At 47.1% G+C, this 19065-nt stretch overlaps 2 protein-coding genes across 7 annotated transcripts in view; both read left to right on the plus strand.

The window, feature by feature from the left end:
* SLC39A13 (solute carrier family 39 member 13) overlaps positions 1–4532 on the plus strand; it is a 42729-nt gene extending 38197 nt beyond the window's left edge. For all 6 annotated transcript variants that reach the window (XM_057408876.1, XM_057408878.1, XM_057408873.1 and 3 more), the window contains 3 exons: positions 145–277; positions 403–502; positions 1811–4532. In XM_057408876.1, the coding sequence (XP_057264859.1) occupies positions 145–277; positions 403–502; positions 1811–1886 (309 nt within the window). In that variant the 3' untranslated portion in view covers positions 1887–4532. The remainder of the gene's footprint in view (positions 1–144; positions 278–402; positions 503–1810) is intronic.
* A 3001-nt stretch (positions 4533–7533) lies between these two features.
* LOC130598917 (transmembrane protein 178B-like) lies at positions 7534–18861 on the plus strand. Its single transcript, XM_057408879.1, has 4 exons — positions 7534–8098; positions 14406–14519; positions 15726–15863; positions 17216–18861. The coding sequence occupies exons 1-4, from the start codon at positions 7717–7719 to the stop codon at positions 17458–17460; spliced, it is 879 nt and encodes a 292-aa protein (XP_057264862.1). The 5' UTR covers positions 7534–7716; the 3' UTR covers positions 17461–18861.
* Positions 18862–19065: the final 204 nt, after the last annotated feature.

A 19065-nucleotide genomic window follows, 5' to 3' on the forward strand; every position in this document is an offset into this window, starting at 1 on the left:
GTTCCAACCCCCTGCCATGGGCAGAGACACCTTCCACTAGACCAGGTTGCTCCAACCCCTGTCCAGCCCGGTTTTGAACTCTTCCAGGGATAGGGCAGCCATTCCTATTTATATTCATTAACTGTCAGCTCTTGGTTTTCTTAGGTTGGAGACTTTGCAATCCTACTTCGGGCTGGCTTTGACCGCTGGAGTGCAGCCAAGATGCAGCTTTCCACAGCTTTGGGAGGGATTCTAGGAGCCTGTTTTGCAATATGTGCTCAGTCGCCAAAAGGAGCAGGTAGGGCTCCCTGATGGGACCTCTGTAGGAATGCTTTAGTCCCCGTGTGTCTTTTTTCCTTTTCGTCTGTGTTTTCTCCCATGGCTTTGTCTCAGTAATAACCAAAGCTTTCTGTATTTGTGCAGGGGAAACAGTAGCCTGGATCCTCCCTTTCACTTCTGGAGGATTTCTGTATATTGCCTTGGTAAATGTTGTGCCTGATCTCTTGGAGGAAAAGAATCCTTGGTAAGTGCTCCCTCCTGTTCTGCTGCAGCAGTTGTTGCTGACAGGGAATTGGGGTTTCAGTCCTTCCCCATGCCTGCTCTGGGAGCACATGAGTGCCAGTTTTCCAAATCTCATGGGTGAGGCTGGAATTTAGATAGGCTGCAGTGCTGGGTGGTATTGCCTTTATATGGGACTACAGAGACCCTATTAAACATGAGAATCTTCAACTGGGTCAGTGCCAAAGACTGTGCTGGCACAGCATGTAGCAGCTTACTCACAAACATCCAGCAAGGTGACCCATTCCCCAGTCTGTCTTAGCTTCTGGCTTGTACTGACTTAGGGGCTATCTGAACTAGGGCCTCATAGAGCTGTGTGTGTCTGATAACCACACATGAACCTACCCTTCACATGCTTTCATCCCCTTTTGATCCTATCCATTACTTTGGGCTTCTGTGATCTCTCTTTGGCAGCAAGTTTGCATAGTTGGACTGCACAGTGTTATATGATGCTTCTTAATTGTTTTTTAGCCTCTTGCTTATTAATTTTGATTAGATGTTGCTGTGTGAGTAGAAAATCGTAGTTCTCTTTATCATTCAGCATTTCGTAGTCTGTTACTGTATCCCACCTCAGTCATCTCTCTTCTAACCTGGTATATATTCTGATGTATCTGGCCTCCCCTTATCTGTGTTATCACAGTTTCTTGCGGTCTGATTAAGGCTTTAGTAGGTCCAAATCCAGCTGTACCATAGTAAAGGCACTCTAAGATACGCTGGCACAGAGGAGTGGTAGTGGAGGAATGTTCATGACAAGCTGGGAGCTTGCTTTTGGGTTGGTAACCTTTGGTAACAGCTGGCAGAGCTGTTGGCAGAGTACACAGAGGCGGGGGGTACACAGTCACTTCAGTCCAGCATAACACCTGAGATGGTGCTAAAAGAAGGGCAAAATTCATCAGCTTTTGTTTCCATTTTTCATAACTAGTTGTCAGCTGGATGAGGTCCCTAAAGTACCTGTGAACATGCTGCAGAAGTGCTGGCTCTCTTGCCAGAGAAAGGACAGAAATACACACCTGGGTAGCTGCATGAACAGCTTAGATTGATTTTTGAAACTTGAATCTGGGCCTTCCAGCTGAGCAGAACAAAACCACGTCAGTTTATAGACGACAGCTTTGCTTAAGGTGCTGGGAAAGAGTCTTCTCAGCTGTGTCAGTGGCTTCATGTAGCTGTTGTTCTTGTTGTAGATATGGAAGGGCAAAGAACATTCGTGAGCCTTTACACTGCTGCCTACTGGGACTGTCAATGGCTCCTCCTAATTTTGCTGTTTCTTTACCAGGAACTCCCTGCAGCAAATCCTGCTCCTGTGTACAGGCATTACAGTCATGGTGCTACTCTCGTTCACAACTGAGTGACCTCTGCGAAGACCTCATGATGCCTCCCAGAGCCACCACAGTGACTCTGAGCTGTTACAAAGCAATAAGGAACACTAATGTTACTTCCTATGTGTGTGTGTATGCAGATCTGGCTGCTAGTATGAGAAGCAGGTGAGAAAGAGTTCTGGGTGTGTAGGACCTCATTCTCTGGCTCTCCTATCCCTGTTCTGCTAAAATCCACACATCAGGGCTTCCTTTTATTTTCTCCTTTTTATTATTTTGATGGAGCAAAAGATGCAGTGAGCAGAAATGAACTGAAAACTGCTCCACAGCAAATGGACAATGTTTCGTTTGGTTCAGTCTAATGGAACAGCACCTCCCAAGCTCTTGTGTGAAAACAACAGAGGTCATTCCTGTAGCTGATGAAGAGGAAGGACTTTTCCTACCACTTTTAAGGGCTGGAGGCAGAAGAGAGATGGCAAAGCAACAATAAACCAACAGCTTTAGCCAGAACTCCCTCCCCATGAGGAGTTCATGGTGCTACAAGACAGAGGGGAAAGAACCCTTTTCCAACTTGATCTTCAGCTTTTCATTGATATCACTTGTTCCTAAAGGTAGTTTTAGCCTCAGCAGTCCACATCTTTGGTCTGTTTTGTATTTGTTTATGTTAAAATCAAGCCAAAAGCTTGAGGCACTTTAGGATAGGTCACTATAATTAAATGGCTCAGCTTTGTGATTACTTGCCTCAGCCCTAACCACTCCAATACCAGCACAGCCTGTTTATCTGAAAAATGGTCAGTAAATGTTTCTTCTGTTGCCATGCTACCAGCTCCCCTACAGCTGGAAGGAAGCTGTTGTGACTGAGCTCCCTCTTCTCATAACCATTAGCTGAACATGGCTGAGCTTGCTGTCACCCACCATCTGCCCTACACCAAGTTTCAGAGCTCTCTTGCAGTGTGGCATGTTAGGCCTGCCTGGCATGCTACATGGCAGAGGTCTGGGCATCCGGGGCAATAGCTGAACCCTACAGCCTGGTCAGCAGCCAATAGCTTTTCTTCTGTTCAGTGTAGCCTATTTAAGAGCATGCTATCACCAAAAATATAGATGGTAGCCTATTTCTGGGCTTTTTACCTCACAGTGGAGTTAGTATGTTGGGAATGAATGGATAAGAAATAATACTGACAGCCCTTAAAGGAAGGGGCACAGCAGTGAAGAATGCTGAAGGGAGGTGAACTGGGAAGGGTGAAACTGCTGGGGAAAAGATTTTAAAAATGGGTCTGGAAGAGCTTTGTGCTAAAAAAATGGGTCTAGAAAAAGCTTTGTGCTAAGGAGGAGAGAAAGCGTTACAATACGTGTGCTTTAAGAGGAGTTTTCTATTGTATGACACTTGGGATAAATTTTTGGGCAATTTGAGACCAATAAAAATAAATGACATTTCTAGTGCTTTCCTGCATTCCAGCTCACAGGGTTGACCAGGCCATCATTCCACAGGCTGTTTTGTTGCCACAGAGATGTGCACAATTAATAGACCATCCCTTCTGCAGAGCTTATCTTTGCTTAAGTCTATTTAAAAACAGGTCTAATTGAACTAGCAGAGTCATTGCACACAGAACAGGTGCCAAAATGGGAATTGCACCAACTCAGCTCTGTCCTTAAACAGCTCCTGTAAATCAGCACAGCCCTCCAGTCTGCACAGAGCCTTATCAAGGGGGATCGTGCCTTGAGAGGGCGATTTGGGTCAAGACAACAAGGCAGGTATGCTGCCCACAGCAGAGGCATTTACTTCCTGAAGCGATTCCTGAACTGTTGACACAGTTCTTTTTTTATGACAGCTCCTGTCCTAGTTTCCAGCGAGCGCTGGAGAGCTCATGCTCGCAGTGCTCTGCCCAAGAGCTGCTGTCTAAAATGCTTTCACCTTTCCTTACCCCGAGCTTATACCAGTACCTTGTTTCACTGCAACAGTGAGGGAGGATTAGTGTAATTTTATTACTCCTCTTTTAAAAGTTGCCTTCCTTTGCCAACTACTCCCTCCAGTCTGAAGGTAGCATCCACTTCCTGCTTTCCTGGAAGGATTAATCTGGTTAGCCTGCAGGGACTGGGGGAATATGCTAACCCTATAGTTTTAGCTTTGGGGGTGTCCCTCCAGCTGAGCTAAATGGACCCTGTAGTAGGGTCTGGAGGAAGGAGGTTTGCATGGAAAGACGTGGCTCTGTTTCCCAAGATGAGGCTGGCATTTAAGTTGAGGCATCGCCAGGTGAGTGCCCATGAGTTGGTGGTGTTGCATCAGCACCCAGCCTTGCCAGGATTGAAAACCACAGTCAGTGCTCAGCGTTCAGGAATGTGAAGTGGATGACACTGAAGAAAGGATTTCCGAGTTGTTTTTCTTGGCTGCCACAACAGACCTGGACAGTCTGCGGTTCTTGGGAAGATTCCTGCATAGCACAGGGCTTGTGGGAGGGAGGGACTCCTTAGTTTTCCACTACATCAGCCTTAGGGCTGAGGATTGGGAGCCTTGGGAGGAAATGGAGCATCACTCCACCACATTTGTCACTTTTGGGAATGCAGAGAGAATCGTATTTTCTAGCTCTATTTTTTCAGCTGCTCTTATGCATTTTTCCCCCTTCATCTGTATTGGTCTGCTCTGCATGGAGACAATAGAGATGAAATAAATGGTTTTCCATGTGGGTTTGTGGTTTTTTCTGTTTCTTTTTTTTTCTTTTGTTTAAGCTGATGTTTTTTCTTTGAATTACAAATTCAATTTGAATTTCATCTGAATTACAGAGCAGTATCTCTGGGTTAGTCTAGAGAAGTCTGGGCTCCGTCTTGCCCTCCTTCCTACTCCTCAGGCTTTCACAACTGAAAGAAAAGGGTCTAATCCAGTTTCCTCTTCCAACTGCCGTGGCATTGAGAGCCAGAAGTGGTTGGGTCTGACTGTATTTCTTGGCTGCTAGTCTGGCTTCCCTGAAAGGCATCCCCAAGTGAGTTGCTCCTCTTTGAGGGGAGAGGTTGCATGGTGATTGTCCAGAGTTTTGCAACCATATGTTGTTATGATTGGTTGTTTTCTTCATCTAAACTACTCTATCTGGTATCATAGAATCAAAAAATAGCTAGGGTTGGAAAAGACCTTAAGATCATCTAGTTCCAGCCCCACTGCCATGAGCAGTTAACACTAAGCTGGTTACCTGCCATGTGGGATAAAGGCATGTTCATCAAATGTTCTGTGTAGTCCAGGAAGAGCTAAAAGGATTTTCTCTACCCTTCGAAAATGGATTCAGAGCATGTCTTATCCCACTCTTCATCTGGAAGATTTTCAGCCTATAAATACTGAATGGTAGTACATGGTTCTTGGTTCTTACGAGAAGTTGCTCTTAGGAAGGAGGAAAACCATAACCCAAGGTCTGGAAGATGAAGACAGGTAGGTGCTCAAGGGCATCTTTTCACCATCTGGGGATTTTGCCAGCAATCTACATTTTGGAATCTCTGTCCCTGGCATTGCCATACTCTGGCTGTGCTGGTACCTCTGCCTGCAGGGCTGTGCTATGAGCTTCCCTCCCCCTTTCTCAAAAGCAATCAAAATTAGCACGGATTAATCAGCTCCACAAAGTGCAGCTCTGACAATTGCAGCAGCACAGAGAGCAAATGGAAGGAGTCTCATACATGAGAACATTATAGGGTGATTATCTTGCTGAAGCTTCTGTCTTCTAAAACTATAGCCCGAGGAACTAATGTAGAGAGTAGGGTGTCACAATAGGATTGCAGATTTAGGAAGCACGAACACTGGGATTTTTCCAGGAATGAGCTGTTATAATGGAAAGATTTGTCCATATTATCTAGAAGAGTGATTGTATGTGATTATTTTTTTTCCATTCTTGATGTAGAAGACAATTTAACTGGTATGTGTAAGAAAATCCTTTTGACAGCAGCCCTTTTCAATTTGTCTGCCTTGAAGGCACTAATGTGCAGCTGCATGGATGCTAATCTCATCTGTCCAGGGCAAACTGCTAAAGAGGATCATGCTGAAATGTGGTTAAAACAAGCTTTAGCTGTGGTTCTTGCATGATTCCATCAGGCTTAGTGCTCTGGGGACAGTGGTAGTACCCTGTTCTGGGCAGGGTCCCTGGAGAAGTCCTAAGGAGGACATTTAGGCTGAGAGACCAAGAAGTGACAAGGGGGGGGGGATTCTGAATCTCCTGCAGTTGAACAGTTGCTCTTTTCTGGGGAACAATTTAAAGTAGAATCATAGAATAGTTAGGGTTGGAAAGGACCTCAAGATCATCCAGTTCCAACCCCCCTGCCATCGGCAGGGACACCTCACACTAAACCATGCCACCCAAGGCTTCACCCAACCTGGTCTTGAACACTGCCAGGGATGGAGCATTCACAACCTCCCTGGGCAACCCATTCCAGTGCCTCACCACCCTAACAAGAAAGAATTTCCTCATTATATCCAACCTAAACTTCCCCTGTTTAAGTTTGAACCCGTTACCCCTCGTCTTATCACTACAGTCCCTAATGAAGAGTCCCTCCCCAGCATCCCTATAGCCCCCCTTCAGATACTGGAAGGCTGCTATGAGGTCTCCACGCAGCCTTCTCTTCTCCAGGCTGAACAGCCCCAACTTTCTCAGCCTGTCTTCATACAGGAGGTGCTCCAGTCCCCTGATCATCCTCGTGGCCTCCTCTGGACTTGTTCCAACAGTTCCATGTCCTTTTTATGCTGAGGACACCAGAACTGCACACAATGCTCCAGGTGAGGTCTCACGAGAGCAGAGTAGAGGGGCAGGATCACCTCCTTCGACCTGCTGGTCATGCTCCTTTTTAACAAAACTAAGGAGGAAGCCTTTATGAGGGCATGTAGTGACAGGACAAAGGGGAAGGATTTAAGCTGACAAAAAGGATGTTTGGATTAGCTATTAGGAATAAATTCTTCCCTGTGAGGGTGCTGAGGCGCTGGCACAGGGTGCCCAGAGAAGCTGTGGCTGCCCCATCCCTGGCAGTGTTCAAGGCCAGGCTGGACAGGGCTTGGAGCAAGCTGCTCTAGTGGAAGGTGTCCCTGCCCGTGGCAGGGGTTGGAACTGGATGAGCTCTAAGGTCCCTTCCAACCCAAACCATGCTGTGATTCTATAATTTTAACACATTAAATTTGCGGTTTAGACTTACTGTATCACTAGATCATTTTAGCTAGGGCCAGAACTGAAAACGCAATAACCTAACAACTGGCCTTGGAGACTGATACTGCTGCAGCCGGAGGAATAAGTCCCACGGAACAACCAGGATCACAAAGGATTTTGTGCCCTTGGAAATGCTGCATTTAACTAATGGCTTGGCTTTAGCCTGCTTCTCATTGCATAAACTCGATTGCCATTTTTCAGCTCTTCAGGCCTTGTTTTCCATTAACTGGTAATGAAGGGCTGAGGAGAAGTACTAACCCAACCGCTGCCGCCAGTGTGTTTGTATTTCAGCTATGCTTTAAGAACGGCTCGATCCCGTGGGGCCAGTGCTGCCAGGACACGGCAGCTCCGGCCTCGGAGGGCCGAGTCCCGGGCAAGAGGAGGCCGCCGGCACGGTCGGGCCCCGTTCGCACGGGCTCCACACGGGCCGCGCCGTTGCTGCCCGTTAGCGCGGCCGCTGCCCCGAGCGCAGGCCATGAGGGACCTCGTGCCAAGGAGCAACGCGGGGGCTACGGCGAGGAGCGGCTCCGGGACCCCTCTGAGCCGGCGCCTGGAGCGCCCTGGGGGCTGCACCCGTGCGGTACCGAGCTCGGACCGGCTCCCGCTGGCCCCGTTTCCCTTCCGGGGGCGGCGCCGCAGGCGGAGGCCCCCAGCCGGGCTGCAGGGGAAGCGCCCGCCCCTGCCGCCCCCGGCGCGGTAAGATGGCGGCTGCGGCTCAGGCGCTGAGCGGCTCCGGGCTGCTGCTGGCCGCCGCTGCCCTCGCCCTCCTGGCCGTGGCCATCGGCACCGACTCCTGGTACGAGACGGACGCGCGGCGGCACCGTGAGCGCTGCCGCGGCTTCGGCCACAAGCGCAGCGACCCGCCCGGCTCCATGTCGGCGCCCAGCTCGCACCTGCCGCTCCGCGCCCGGCCCCCGCGGGCCCTGCTGCCCGGCCGGCCCCCGGCCCCTGCCCCGGCAGCCGCCGCCGCCGCCGCTCTGGACTCGCACTGCGGCCGCCGCTTCAACTCCACCGTGTCGGGGCTCTGGAGGCGCTGCCATCGCGCGGGCTACGAGCCGGACAGCGAGGAGCTCATCCGGAAAGGTGACGGGGAGCGGGGGCGAGGGCGGCTCCGGCCCTGCCGCTGTCCGTGGTGCTGAGGCCGCCGCCGGAGCCCGGGTCTGCGGGTGCGGCCGCTCTGCCACGGCTGCGGTTGCTCGGGACGGCGCGGGTGCAGCCCCGGGTGTCTCCGGCTGGGCTTGTCGTGAGGGAGGGCGGCGAGCGTGGCCCCGGCCCCATCCCGGGTCTCGTACGCGTCCCTTTCTGCTTTAAATGCTGCAGTGCTGGGTGGGACCGTGTCCTCAGAGAGCCCTTTCTGTGGGCCGAGTGAGGGCTCGGTGGGCACCTTCCTACCCCTGACACCTTCGTGTTACTGAGCACTGAGAGTTTTGGATATAAACAAGTATTGTTTATGGCTCTGTGATGCCTGCAGCTGGGGGAAAGGGACCTGTTGTTCCTTTCTAGCATGGGGGAGTGCTCCTTGCTGCAGTGGATTGCCAAGCCTTCACTGTGACAGGTGTCCCTCAGGGCTTCTGGGGTGACAGGACAGAAAGCTGTAGATCTTCTGTTGTGGCACATGGTTCAAAGACAAGCAGTTCAGGAAGTATTAATAAAATTGCTAGGCTGGATGGTATAAATGATGTAGTGGCCTGACCCATTAAGGCAAAACAAGCAATGTCTAAAACTAGCTTAGGATAAGATCTGTCATGTATGGTTAATGATAAGTAACAGGACTTATTGTTCCAGCAGGTACATATTAGGACAGGGAGAGTAGGAGTTGGGAGAAGTGCTTCCACTGAGGCACAAAATGGAAATGCTATCTTAAGAAAGTGGGAGCAGTTCTTCGGTGTGGCTTCCAACTGTGACGCCAGTCCTGCACAGCAGAGGATGGATAGACTGGCACTGTGAAGCTCAGCTCATCTTTGTCCGTTCTTTCCAGCACGCAGCAGTGACTCTTGTAGCAACTCTAGTGCTGTGTGATTAGCTTCTTTCTCTATTTAATCTCCTAGGATCCATTTTATGTGCTTTCATTTCCGTGTTGGTCTCATTTCACTAAACGGCAGCTCATTAATTTCTTTCTATTAATTGTGCCTGTCATGTAAAATATTTATCTTTTGTTTTTTTTTGCTTCACATCAAGCTAAATGCCTTCAGCTCCCATTTAGATTAGCAAAGACGGGGGAAAGGGTTAGGAAGAATACTAGTTTGGTCCTCAGTACTTATGTTTTTAAGGTATTTTCCCATTTAAGGTAATGGTTAGACAGAGACACTAGAGCCTGCATTGTGCATGCACAAGGACATTACAGGGTGGTGAATGATCTTCCTCAGGGTCTGATGTGTAAAACTCCATGGGTTCTAAATCTAAAAGGTTCTCCTACTTTCTTTCTCATTACAGCTGTCCTCATAAAAGACCTTGCCTTTCCCTACAAGCCTTGCTTCCCTCATTTTCTTTGCCTGTTGGGTCTGCAGTTGTTACTGTAAAGATTTATGTGTCATCTTATAGAAGGAAATTATTAATAATAGTTCTTGTGGAGTCAGATCTTTAAATAGATACGACTCTCTTCTTATCCCTTCCCCTGACCTGCTTTACTAGCAGCCTTGCCTTGCTCCTGCTGCGTGTCTCTTTTCTCTGACAGCTGTGATTAAGCAGCCTTTTCCCTCTGACACTCAGGTGCGGCTCTGCCTGAGTTGTTCTCTCAGGCACAATACTAGGGCTGGGGCTTCCAAAAGGAAAAAAAATGGGTGTTTTTTCCCCTGTGTGAGCTGAAGATCACTATGTGCACCTCTGAAAGGCCTACTTTCTCCTCCATTTGCGCTAAGTTTTCAGCCAGCATTTTGGCGATGTGTGAAGCCTTCTTATATTCCTAATATTTCTTAAACTGCAGATTTTCATAGGGTTTTAGTGACAGAGGAGTAAATTTTTTGGTGACAGGCCTGTGGTAATTTTGGCTTGGGTTTATATTTATATTCTCCTTTTTTTTCTAGTACCTCTGGAATAAGGCTTCTTTCCTTTCTGGGTCTCTCATAAATTCTGAATACATGACTAATAAATACCCTTATCCATTTAGATAATGCCATGGATTTCTGTCCTAAGCTGCTGTTAATACAAAGCAGCTCTGCCTAAACTTTTATACCTGAGCCTTTTAGCTGATGACACATATACATGCATACATTTCTGTGGTTTTTAAATGTAAAATATTTTCACTTCATCTATTTAAAAGAAAAAAGCAGGAGTCAAAAAATGTGGTGCAAAACTGGGAGGTGGGAAATGGTGAAATGTAAGAGGCAACGATGTGTGGGATTTTTCTTAAAATGCAAAATCACTATTTTGGAGCTGTGAAAAAAATAGAGAGTTTCATTTTAAAAATACAATTAAGAAAGCAAAAGAAGAGAAAATGTACAAACCAAATGGGGGAAATGGAAATTAGCAAGCAGCAAAAGATAGCAGCCAAAGAACTGAAACACTGCTGGGGAAACTTAAGAGGATCTGTGTGTGTGAAGGGAGGGACTGTGAGTGTAAGAACTTGAGCAGTATGCATCATCTTATAGAGCCTGTGCTATGTGGGTTACACACTGGATAACTGATGAGGCAACAAAAACCTTTTGCATGGAGAATTCTTAAGCATCGAGGTCCTGCAGGAATTTGTTATGTGCTGTTTAGTGATCTTCTCTATTAATATGAAGAAAGTGTTGCTTACAAAATGGTGACAGTAGAAAATGATTCATGGGGAAAGATCCATTCTAGTAGGCTGGTTTGGATCGCTTGGTGGGCTTGGTGCTTTGGATAGCTTGAACTGTATGCATTTTAACACCAGCAAATGGAAGGAATTAACAAAGAAAATGTTCAACGCTGTTATTAAGCTGGGGCTTTCACTGCTTTTCAAGCTTGCTCTGAAAACACTGCGGTGAGAATGGTACGTCTCACATTTACTGAGCAGAAGTGACTGCTTAGTACCATGATGTAGCTGAGGAAGTGAGAACCACTGGATGCTTAAGCAGAGGAACACATTGGTTTGTGGCAGTAGTGAGGCCTTTGGGAGAAAACTGCTCAGTCCTGGTGCCTGTCCTTCCCATCCTTTCCAACTGGTGGTCAATTGGAAGAGTTACAGGAGTGACAGGTCTGTAGAGCATGTATTGTAGTGGCATATTTAATAAACTCAGTCTGTTAGGTAGTGGCCATTAGTAAGTGTGATCTGTAAGTAAATATGATCTGTAAGAGTTATCATGGTGTTTTAAAGGAAGGTTGATTCAGTAGCCATTGGGTGACGATGTGGACAGAGTGGTCCCGTAGCTGGGATGCTCTCCACAGTCCTGGGCAGAAATGGTAGGAGTAGGCCAGGGAGCTTCAGTGGCCACTTGGTCCTGGGGCATGAGGGGAGGGAGGGCCAGACCTCATGGCAGCTCAGTGTTAACTGCACATGGCTGCTCCCTGGCCTTGAGAGCCAGACTGCTCTAAGATAGGACTGGGCCAGGTAGAAGGATTGAAAATGAGAACCCCTCCATTTCCTCCTCATGACACTGGCACATAGGAAGTATAGAGAAGAGAACCTGCATGTTTCAAAGTCGGAGAGAGACAAAAGCTAAGCTGAAAGTTAGGGAGTGCTGAAGCCAGGATTACAAATGGAATATGTCACAGCAGGCCTGGATCTGGGTCTCCAGGTGTCTGGCAGCTCAGGGACAATGGGCCTGTGTTCTGCCTGCATCTAGCCAGCATCCTCTGATCTTTCCCAGCCTTTGTGTTCAGTCAGAAGGCAGCACTTGTCCAGATGTAGTGTCCCAAGAGTTGTAAGGGGGTACAGAAGGGGAACATCTCTGCCTTGCAGTCCTGAGGGGGGAGAAAAGCCCACGTTGAGTACAAAGTGTGAGAAAACAATGATGGCTGTGGGAGGGCACAGGGATGTGGCTCAGCCGTGACAGTGTCAATGTGACACTGACGGGTGCAGTTCATCGCTGCTTATGTTTATTTTTTAATCAAGAAGATTGCACACGCAGTACATCTGCATAGTGTTCTTCTAATGCCGTAAGAAATGCCAGGATCAGGCTGCCTGGATAACCTTTTCTTTGTACATGTGCTTAATGGACGTTAATGACTTGAGCACCTGCCCCCTTCTGTTCTGTATTCTGATCGTACTGGTGTGCCAAAAAAGACAATGCTCTGTTACTTGTTGTTCACCACAGGACTCCATCCTATTCGAGCCCTTGCCTGAAGGCCGTGTTCTTAATTTTGGCAGGCTTTCTTACGGTGCTTCTCATGTGTGTCCTAAACAAAGCAAAATGACTTTGCTAGTGGGGTTCTGAAGTGGAGGGCAGGATGCTGTCCCCATTTTATCGGCTGTGATTTAAGGTATGCAAGGGCTTAGGGCAAAGGACTTACAGGAGCACCTTTATCTTTGACTATCATTTTGAGACTGGGGGGTTGGGTTTGGTTTTTTCTCCTTTTTTCTTGAGTACTTGGAGAACAAAGTGTTGTATCACTCTAAGTGCAGCCCCTGGAGAGCCTGACTATATTTGTGTGCAGGATTAGAGATTCACTGAGAATATTGGAGAAAAGAACTGCAGGTGCAAAATCTGGCCATGGCTGCCTGGGTGCATGCTATGATTTTCTGGTAGGAAAGTGGATAGGGATTGAGCTGAGCCATCACCTTCACTTTTTCCCCCCATCCCTGCCTACCTATTTCAGATAATTAGCACTTGGAATTCCGGGCAAGAAAGGATTAGGAGTGAAGTTTTTAAACCAGAGGCAGAATGAATTGATATTTGAAAACTTCAAAATAACCAGATTTGCATAAGAAGGTGGAGAAGCTTTCCTTTTAGTCTACAGGTAAACTCTGGTAATAACACAGAGCAAAGATTTTTGTCAGTGCTGTTTTAACTGTGGAGTCCATTGCTTTGATCATAAGGGATGTACTTCTCTAGTCTTTGAATTTTACTTTAATGAGCTGTAAAAGTAATAATCCTTGCTCTTATATAAATTACTTCTTCATATGTAGTGTTTTATAATCAGACTATGTGTGTGGATCTTCCTTTTCATGAATCCAGTGCACTGTAATCCAAGACCTCATGTCACTAGTTTGTACCATATATGTTTCTCAACAACACATGTAAATCATGTCAACATTGAAACTGAAGTCGGTCAACACTTACAGGTGAGATGTAATTAGATACTGTGATGTGCTGTACATGGCCTAAGTTCTTCATGCAGATGTGTACAGAGCTTTTGCATGTGAACTGGCATTCTCTGTGGTCTTCCTGGTCCATTTGCTCAGGCAGGACTACAGACTTGTTGTGAAACCACAAAGAGGGAGCATTGCTCCAGGGCATGAGGGTGAAGGGCAGCAACTCTGTGTGTCACCAGGTCAGTACAATCCCAGTGAAGAGAGTAGAATAACAATTCCCACTGGTGTGGGAGCAGCACAGAGCTCGTTTTCTCTCCTGTGGTTTCTAGTGTCTTTTGTAAAGCTTATCATTGAGGCTGCAGCTCCCTGTCAGTGGTTGCTCAGCAGCTTCCTTAGCTCACTGGCCAACTGATTGTGAGTGGTTCTTCTGCCCCAGCATTCAAATAGTGGTACTGATCCTACAGCCATTGTTTAAGGGGAACTTTCTGTACTATTTAGCTCTTTCTTTCACCTTTTTTGCTGTTCTCTGCCATCCCACCACCCATGTTTATTCTTCCCCTGGCCCTGGCTTTATTTTGAACAGGGAGGGAAAGGTGCCTCCTCTCCTTCCACCCCCTGGTATCTGCTCTGTTATCAGTTATTTTTTAAACTAAAAATCCCTTTCAAGAAGAGCATGGATGTAAGTTCACCTTTCCATCTGGGTACACTTCTCTTTAAGCTGTGGAAATGGAAGTGCAAACAAGCTTACTTGGGTACTACTGTTCATCAAAAGTAAAGCAAACAGCCACTGACTACTGGAGTGAATTCAGACTTTTCTCCCATAAAGTTCACCTCCTAGCATCTACTCAAAATTTTCAAAGTTATTCAACTGTCTTCTTACAGACAAAGCAGTGCTGTTTGTTAGTACTCAGCCACGTTCTTGTCTCCTCAGCCATCCCAAAGACATTGTACCAGTTACTTTAGGAAGCTTCTGGAGCCGTTTTTAGTGACTGTTACTGTTTACCCTTAACTGTTCCTTCCTGGAGCCTGCCTGGGTCAGCACCTTGCTCCCTCTTTTCAGCAAGGCTTCATCCCCTTCTAATCCCCAAGGCTTTTGATGTAAATAGCTCTCTTTTTTGACTTACATTTGCTCTGCTACTGAGCTAAGGCTGTGTGAGCGGTGCTGGGCAGCCAGCGCGGCAGCAAGTGCAAGGCACGGGGGTTTCATGCTGTTTCACACCCATGTCTCTCTTACAGGAGTTATTCAGCGCTGCACTGCTGTGAAGTACCACTACACCTCCAGCTCTCTGCCTCGCAATTTACCCATCAACATCACTAACACCATCCGGCAGGATGAGTGGCACGCACTCCGTAAGTAACCTACAGGAGTGTTTGCCTTACTTAATGCCGTAATGCAGTGCCAAGTGTGGGCTCTCACTCAGCCATCACTGGGCGCTAAGCATAAATACCTATTTGTTAGTGAGGAAGGGCAAGCAGCTGACAGTGTAATTTGGGGCAGGAGATCTGGAGGGGCTTAGGTGGTGAATTCAGGAATACAGGCATGTATTTAGTGTGTTGCACAATGTAATCATCTGGGAACAGGCAATTCCTAGCCAGCTTACAGCAAAGGTAATCACCAAACCGTCTGTATGTATCGGGTTTTTCTGTGTGCACACCAGTGCCCTGGTGCAGTTCCCTGGCAACAAGCTCTTGCAGCCAACATTTCAGTTTGTCTTTGCAACCTCCTGTTACCAGCTCCTGGCCCACAAACTGCCTCATCCCCAAGTCCTTCCCACACAGATGACTGACCTGTAGCCTGTCACTGAGAATGATTTAATCAGTTTTTTCTGCTCCTGTTTCTCTCTCTGTTTGTTTTCTGGTCTGTTGCCTCCCATAATTCTGCCTAGACCCTGCCATGTGAGCCTCAGTGCTGAGGAAATCCAGCTGGAGGCTGAACTAGGAGACAAGAACAGCACTTTTAGTATGGATGACAAAGTGCTGTTCGTATCAGTGGTGCCCAAGGTTTATTTTAGCGCTTGTTACTGGAGTTGTTCCCATCATACTGTATTGATCTCCTGTCTGCTGCTGTCCTCCCACTAGTCCTCTTTTCTGTTCAAAGTATCTGACTTCCATGCACTTTCCTTTAGTTCTCTTCAGCATCCCCTCACTTCTTTTCTATTTTCTGCTGACACTCAGTCAACAAACTCCATCCCAAAGTAACACACCACATGAAAAGCCAAAGCCCCCGCAGTACTAACAAACAAACAGTTACAAATTGTTGCCCAATGCATGATGTTCCCCTTCTGTCCCATCTCGGCGAGTATGTAAGCCAGTATTCCTCTTGATCAGGACAGGAATGCCCTCTAGCTGTAAAGTGCCCAGGAGAAGGGAGTCAGGTTGGGTGGATTCCATGAGTTTCAATGTAATGGGCACACTATCTATCTCAAAGAAGCTACAGGAGAAGAAGTCCGTAAGTGAAGTAAAAATGTTAGAAGCAGCAAACCTAAATCTCTCCCTTGGCTGTCTTGTCTGGCTGCTACCATCTTCATGTCTTCTTTCTTGCTTTTCTTTCCTCAGATCTGCGGAGGATGACAGCGGGCTTCATTGGCATGGCAGTGTCCATCATCCTGTTTGGGTGGATCATTGGTGTGCTGGGCTGCTGCAAACAGCAGGAGCTCATGCAGTATGTGGCTGGGCTGCTCTTCCTAATGGGAGGTGAGAGCCTTTCGCTTCTACTCCTGAAGTCCCCACAGTCAGTATCGTTGGCTGGGGAGGTGCTCTTAAAAGTAAAGTCAGCCCACAGCAAACACAAGAAGCAGTTCTATAGTGCAGCACCCCATCAGCACAGTGCAGTTACCACTGGCCAGGACCCGTGCTTGCAAGGATATTTGCATGCCTCTGAGTAAACCCCCACTGTATGCATACATGCCTTCTGCTCTGGAGAGGTGATGTGTGGCCACAGGGACACAATGAGCATAGTCCTCTTGCTTGATCTGTGCTGTGTGGAGCCTGCGGCTCCTGTCAGACAGCTCAGTTTTCCTTCGGGAATCTTAACAAACAAACAAACAAACCAATCAATGTAGAGTGCCTTTGTGCTGCTCAGAGATGCTTGCAATAACAGTGAAGTCCAAACCCAGCCAAGCCTGGAGAACACTGACCCAGGGTTAAGGACATGAGCTCAGTGCTTGCCAAGGGTGCTGGGGAGCTGCACAGAAAACCACCCTGCTGACACAGCATGATGCTAGAAAGGCTGGAAGCTAGGCTTGTGCTGTCCTTGCTCATCTTATGTGCTGCTGAACTGCAGGTTCCTTTGGGAACATTTTCATTTCTCTATAGCAGAACAGTGAGAGAGGAAAGTAGCATAAGTGGAACAAGTAGACTGGGGCCCCATCGAGTGCTCTGCACTTACGGTGATGGGCACCATACGCATAAGTACTGCTATCAGCAGTAAGAGCTATTATTAATATTTAGACAGAGATCCAGAGCTGGAGGGAATAAAATGATCACCTCAGCCTTGAGCCTGGTGTATATTAGAGGTACTGGAGAGCCTTGTGTTATATTTCTTTAGCTTTTTTTGCTCCTTTATGCTCAGCATGCTTAAGGAATATGTAGCAGGTGACAAAAGCCTGTGCACTGTCTTTGGAGCAAGCCTGGATGTTCCAAGTAGAAACCAAGCACAGCTGCACTTTGCAGCCCTGGGCTTCAGCTATTCATCTTCCATAGGAGAGACTGCCCAAGTCCTGTCTGAAACCTGATGACATTAATCATTGGACATAAAGTCTCAGGAGACTCAAAACATGATGAACAACACATGACTTGAGTTTGAAAAAGCAACAGAGGGAGCTAAGGCAATACTGGTTATGTGTGAAGTACAGGCCTACATATTTTGCATCCAGCACCGCCACCCCACCTTGTAAGAAGAGTGACTGGTAGGACTACCAAAAAAAAAACCTGGGTAATTCTTGATTTTGAAAACTCGTGACTTTGAAAACACCTAGGGGGAAAAAAACCCAGTATTATTAACCTGTCTGAGGGCAGCGTAGAACCCTCTTGCTTTTCTCCTGCAGGTACATGCTGTATCATCTCACTCTGCACATGCGTAGCTGGGATCAATTTTGAGTTATCTCGCTATCCTCGTTACGTCTATGGGCTGCCAGAGGACATCAGTCATGGCTATGGCTGGTCCATGTTCTGTGCCTGGGGGGGCCTGGGCCTCACCCTGCTGGCTGGGTTCCTCTGCACATTGGCCCCATCCCTCAACACTTCGCGGGCGTCCGTACAAAAACCCAGACAAGAAAATGGGGCTGTGTGACCTCGGCAGGAGCGAGGAGAGACTCTGGGAAGCGCAGCCTGGGCAGAGCTGTGGGTTAACACCAGGAAGAGGTAGAATGTCAGCGTGTGGAGAGCAGTGCCATAGCTGTGGAAACACCAGCCTGTGGGATGCTGCTACAGCCTCCAGGCGCGGAGACAGACATTGCAAGTAACTCCAGGTTTGAATTATTGGTGATTTGCTCATTGATGGTTTAAGGGGGACAGTTCTTTTGATTTTTCTTCTGTTTACAAGGGATTAAGTCCAAGGCTGTGTCTTTTTTTGTGCCGTTTTTTGAACTGTACCTCCATGGTCCTGTTATTGTCCAGTTGTAAGGGATGTTTACGCACCAACTCTATTGCTGCAGGTCTGTGTAATTCAGACCCAAATTAGGGCAAGGAGCTATGTGAAGTTGGCTTGAACACTTTTGCAACAGGCGTGTCTAGTGTTGGCTCAGGCCATCATTTTCCAAAACAACCTTGATCTAAGCCGAGGTTTAGGCCAAAGAATTAGCCCATTCTTAGTATTAATTAATTTATATCAGAAATCTGTTCTATTCCATGCTGTGGTATCAGCTATTTACTCACTACTAAGGCCGTTTCCAAAAGGAGCCAGCTGTAACTGAGCAGCAAAAGAACTCTACTGGCTTTAGGAAAGGAGGGGAAAGTTATCCTCAGCTTCTTACACAGGTAAGGTTACTCACTTGGCGAACTACCATACCCTCATTTTAACAGGGAGATGTATGCAACGTGCAGCTTAAATTATTCCACTAGAGGAGAGGGTGTACTTCAGAAAGTATGTCATAGTTTGAGCTGCTGGGATTAAACTTCAGCCCCAACTAATTTGTGGGTGCAACTCCTGTTCTGTGAAAGATGAGTAATTCCCCCTGAGCTCAAACAGCAGTACTGCTAAAGCAGCAGATATACACAACCCCCTCTCTCATACTAACATCCAAAGGAACCACAGTGTATTTTCCTCAGGAATGTGTGGCTTCTGCTTACTTCACCACTTGCCCTTTCTAATGTCAGATGCCCTCTGAGCACAGCGCATCCAGAACATGCACATGCTGCAGGAACAAGCTCCCTCTCCAAAACGAGCAGTGAAGAATCAGTGCAAGTACTAGGGCTAACTCAGGAACATCAGCCAAAGTACTCTGGGGTGCATTTGTCTTTCATTCATCTATTCTTTCTTCCCTCACATCCCCGTCCCTCTCCCAAGTGTCCAAAAACTGCACAGGTAAAGATGAGATGGCCAGCATTTGGAGATGTTTACATTGTATTTAAAATACAATACAGTGGCATGTAAGATACTTAATGCTAAAGTCAGTGTATTTATGAAAAGTGTAATTTTTAAATGGAAGTTGTAATTCGCAACTGGTATTAAAAGTACTGAAAGACTTGTTCAGTGGATGAAACCTTCAGTTCTTTCTGACTAATTACCAACTGATTCACCAGAGATCTCACATCAGCGATGGTGTTAAAGCTTCCAGAGTTGAGGTGAAATGACAAAGTTAAAACATGAATCATAGTCACTTCTCCCTTGCAAAATGGGTGTTCAGAAGTTTCAAAGACTAACAAAGCTGTACAGTCTGTTCACTCACAACAGGCA

Source organism: Pezoporus wallicus, unplaced genomic scaffold, assembly GCF_028554395.1.
Source record: "Pezoporus wallicus isolate ANWC-B61680 ecotype Strahan unplaced genomic scaffold, APGP_CSIRO_Pwel_v1 contig_6382, whole genome shotgun sequence".
Classification (NCBI taxonomy): Eukaryota; Metazoa; Chordata; class Aves; order Psittaciformes; family Psittacidae; genus Pezoporus; species Pezoporus wallicus.

Excerpts from the sequence above, each read along its gene's own strand:
- LOC130598917 (XM_057408879.1), top strand. The coding sequence starts at position 7,717 with ATGGCGGCTGCGGCTCAGGCGCTGAGCGGCTCCGGGCTGCTGCTGGCC. Across the intron at positions 14,520-15,725 it reads GGATGAGTGGCACGCACTCC|ATCTGCGGAGGATGACAGCG; the intron begins GTAAGTAACCTA and ends TTCTTTCCTCAG. Across the intron at positions 15,864-17,215 it reads GCTGCTCTTCCTAATGGGAG|GTACATGCTGTATCATCTCA; the intron begins GTGAGAGCCTTT and ends TTTCTCCTGCAG.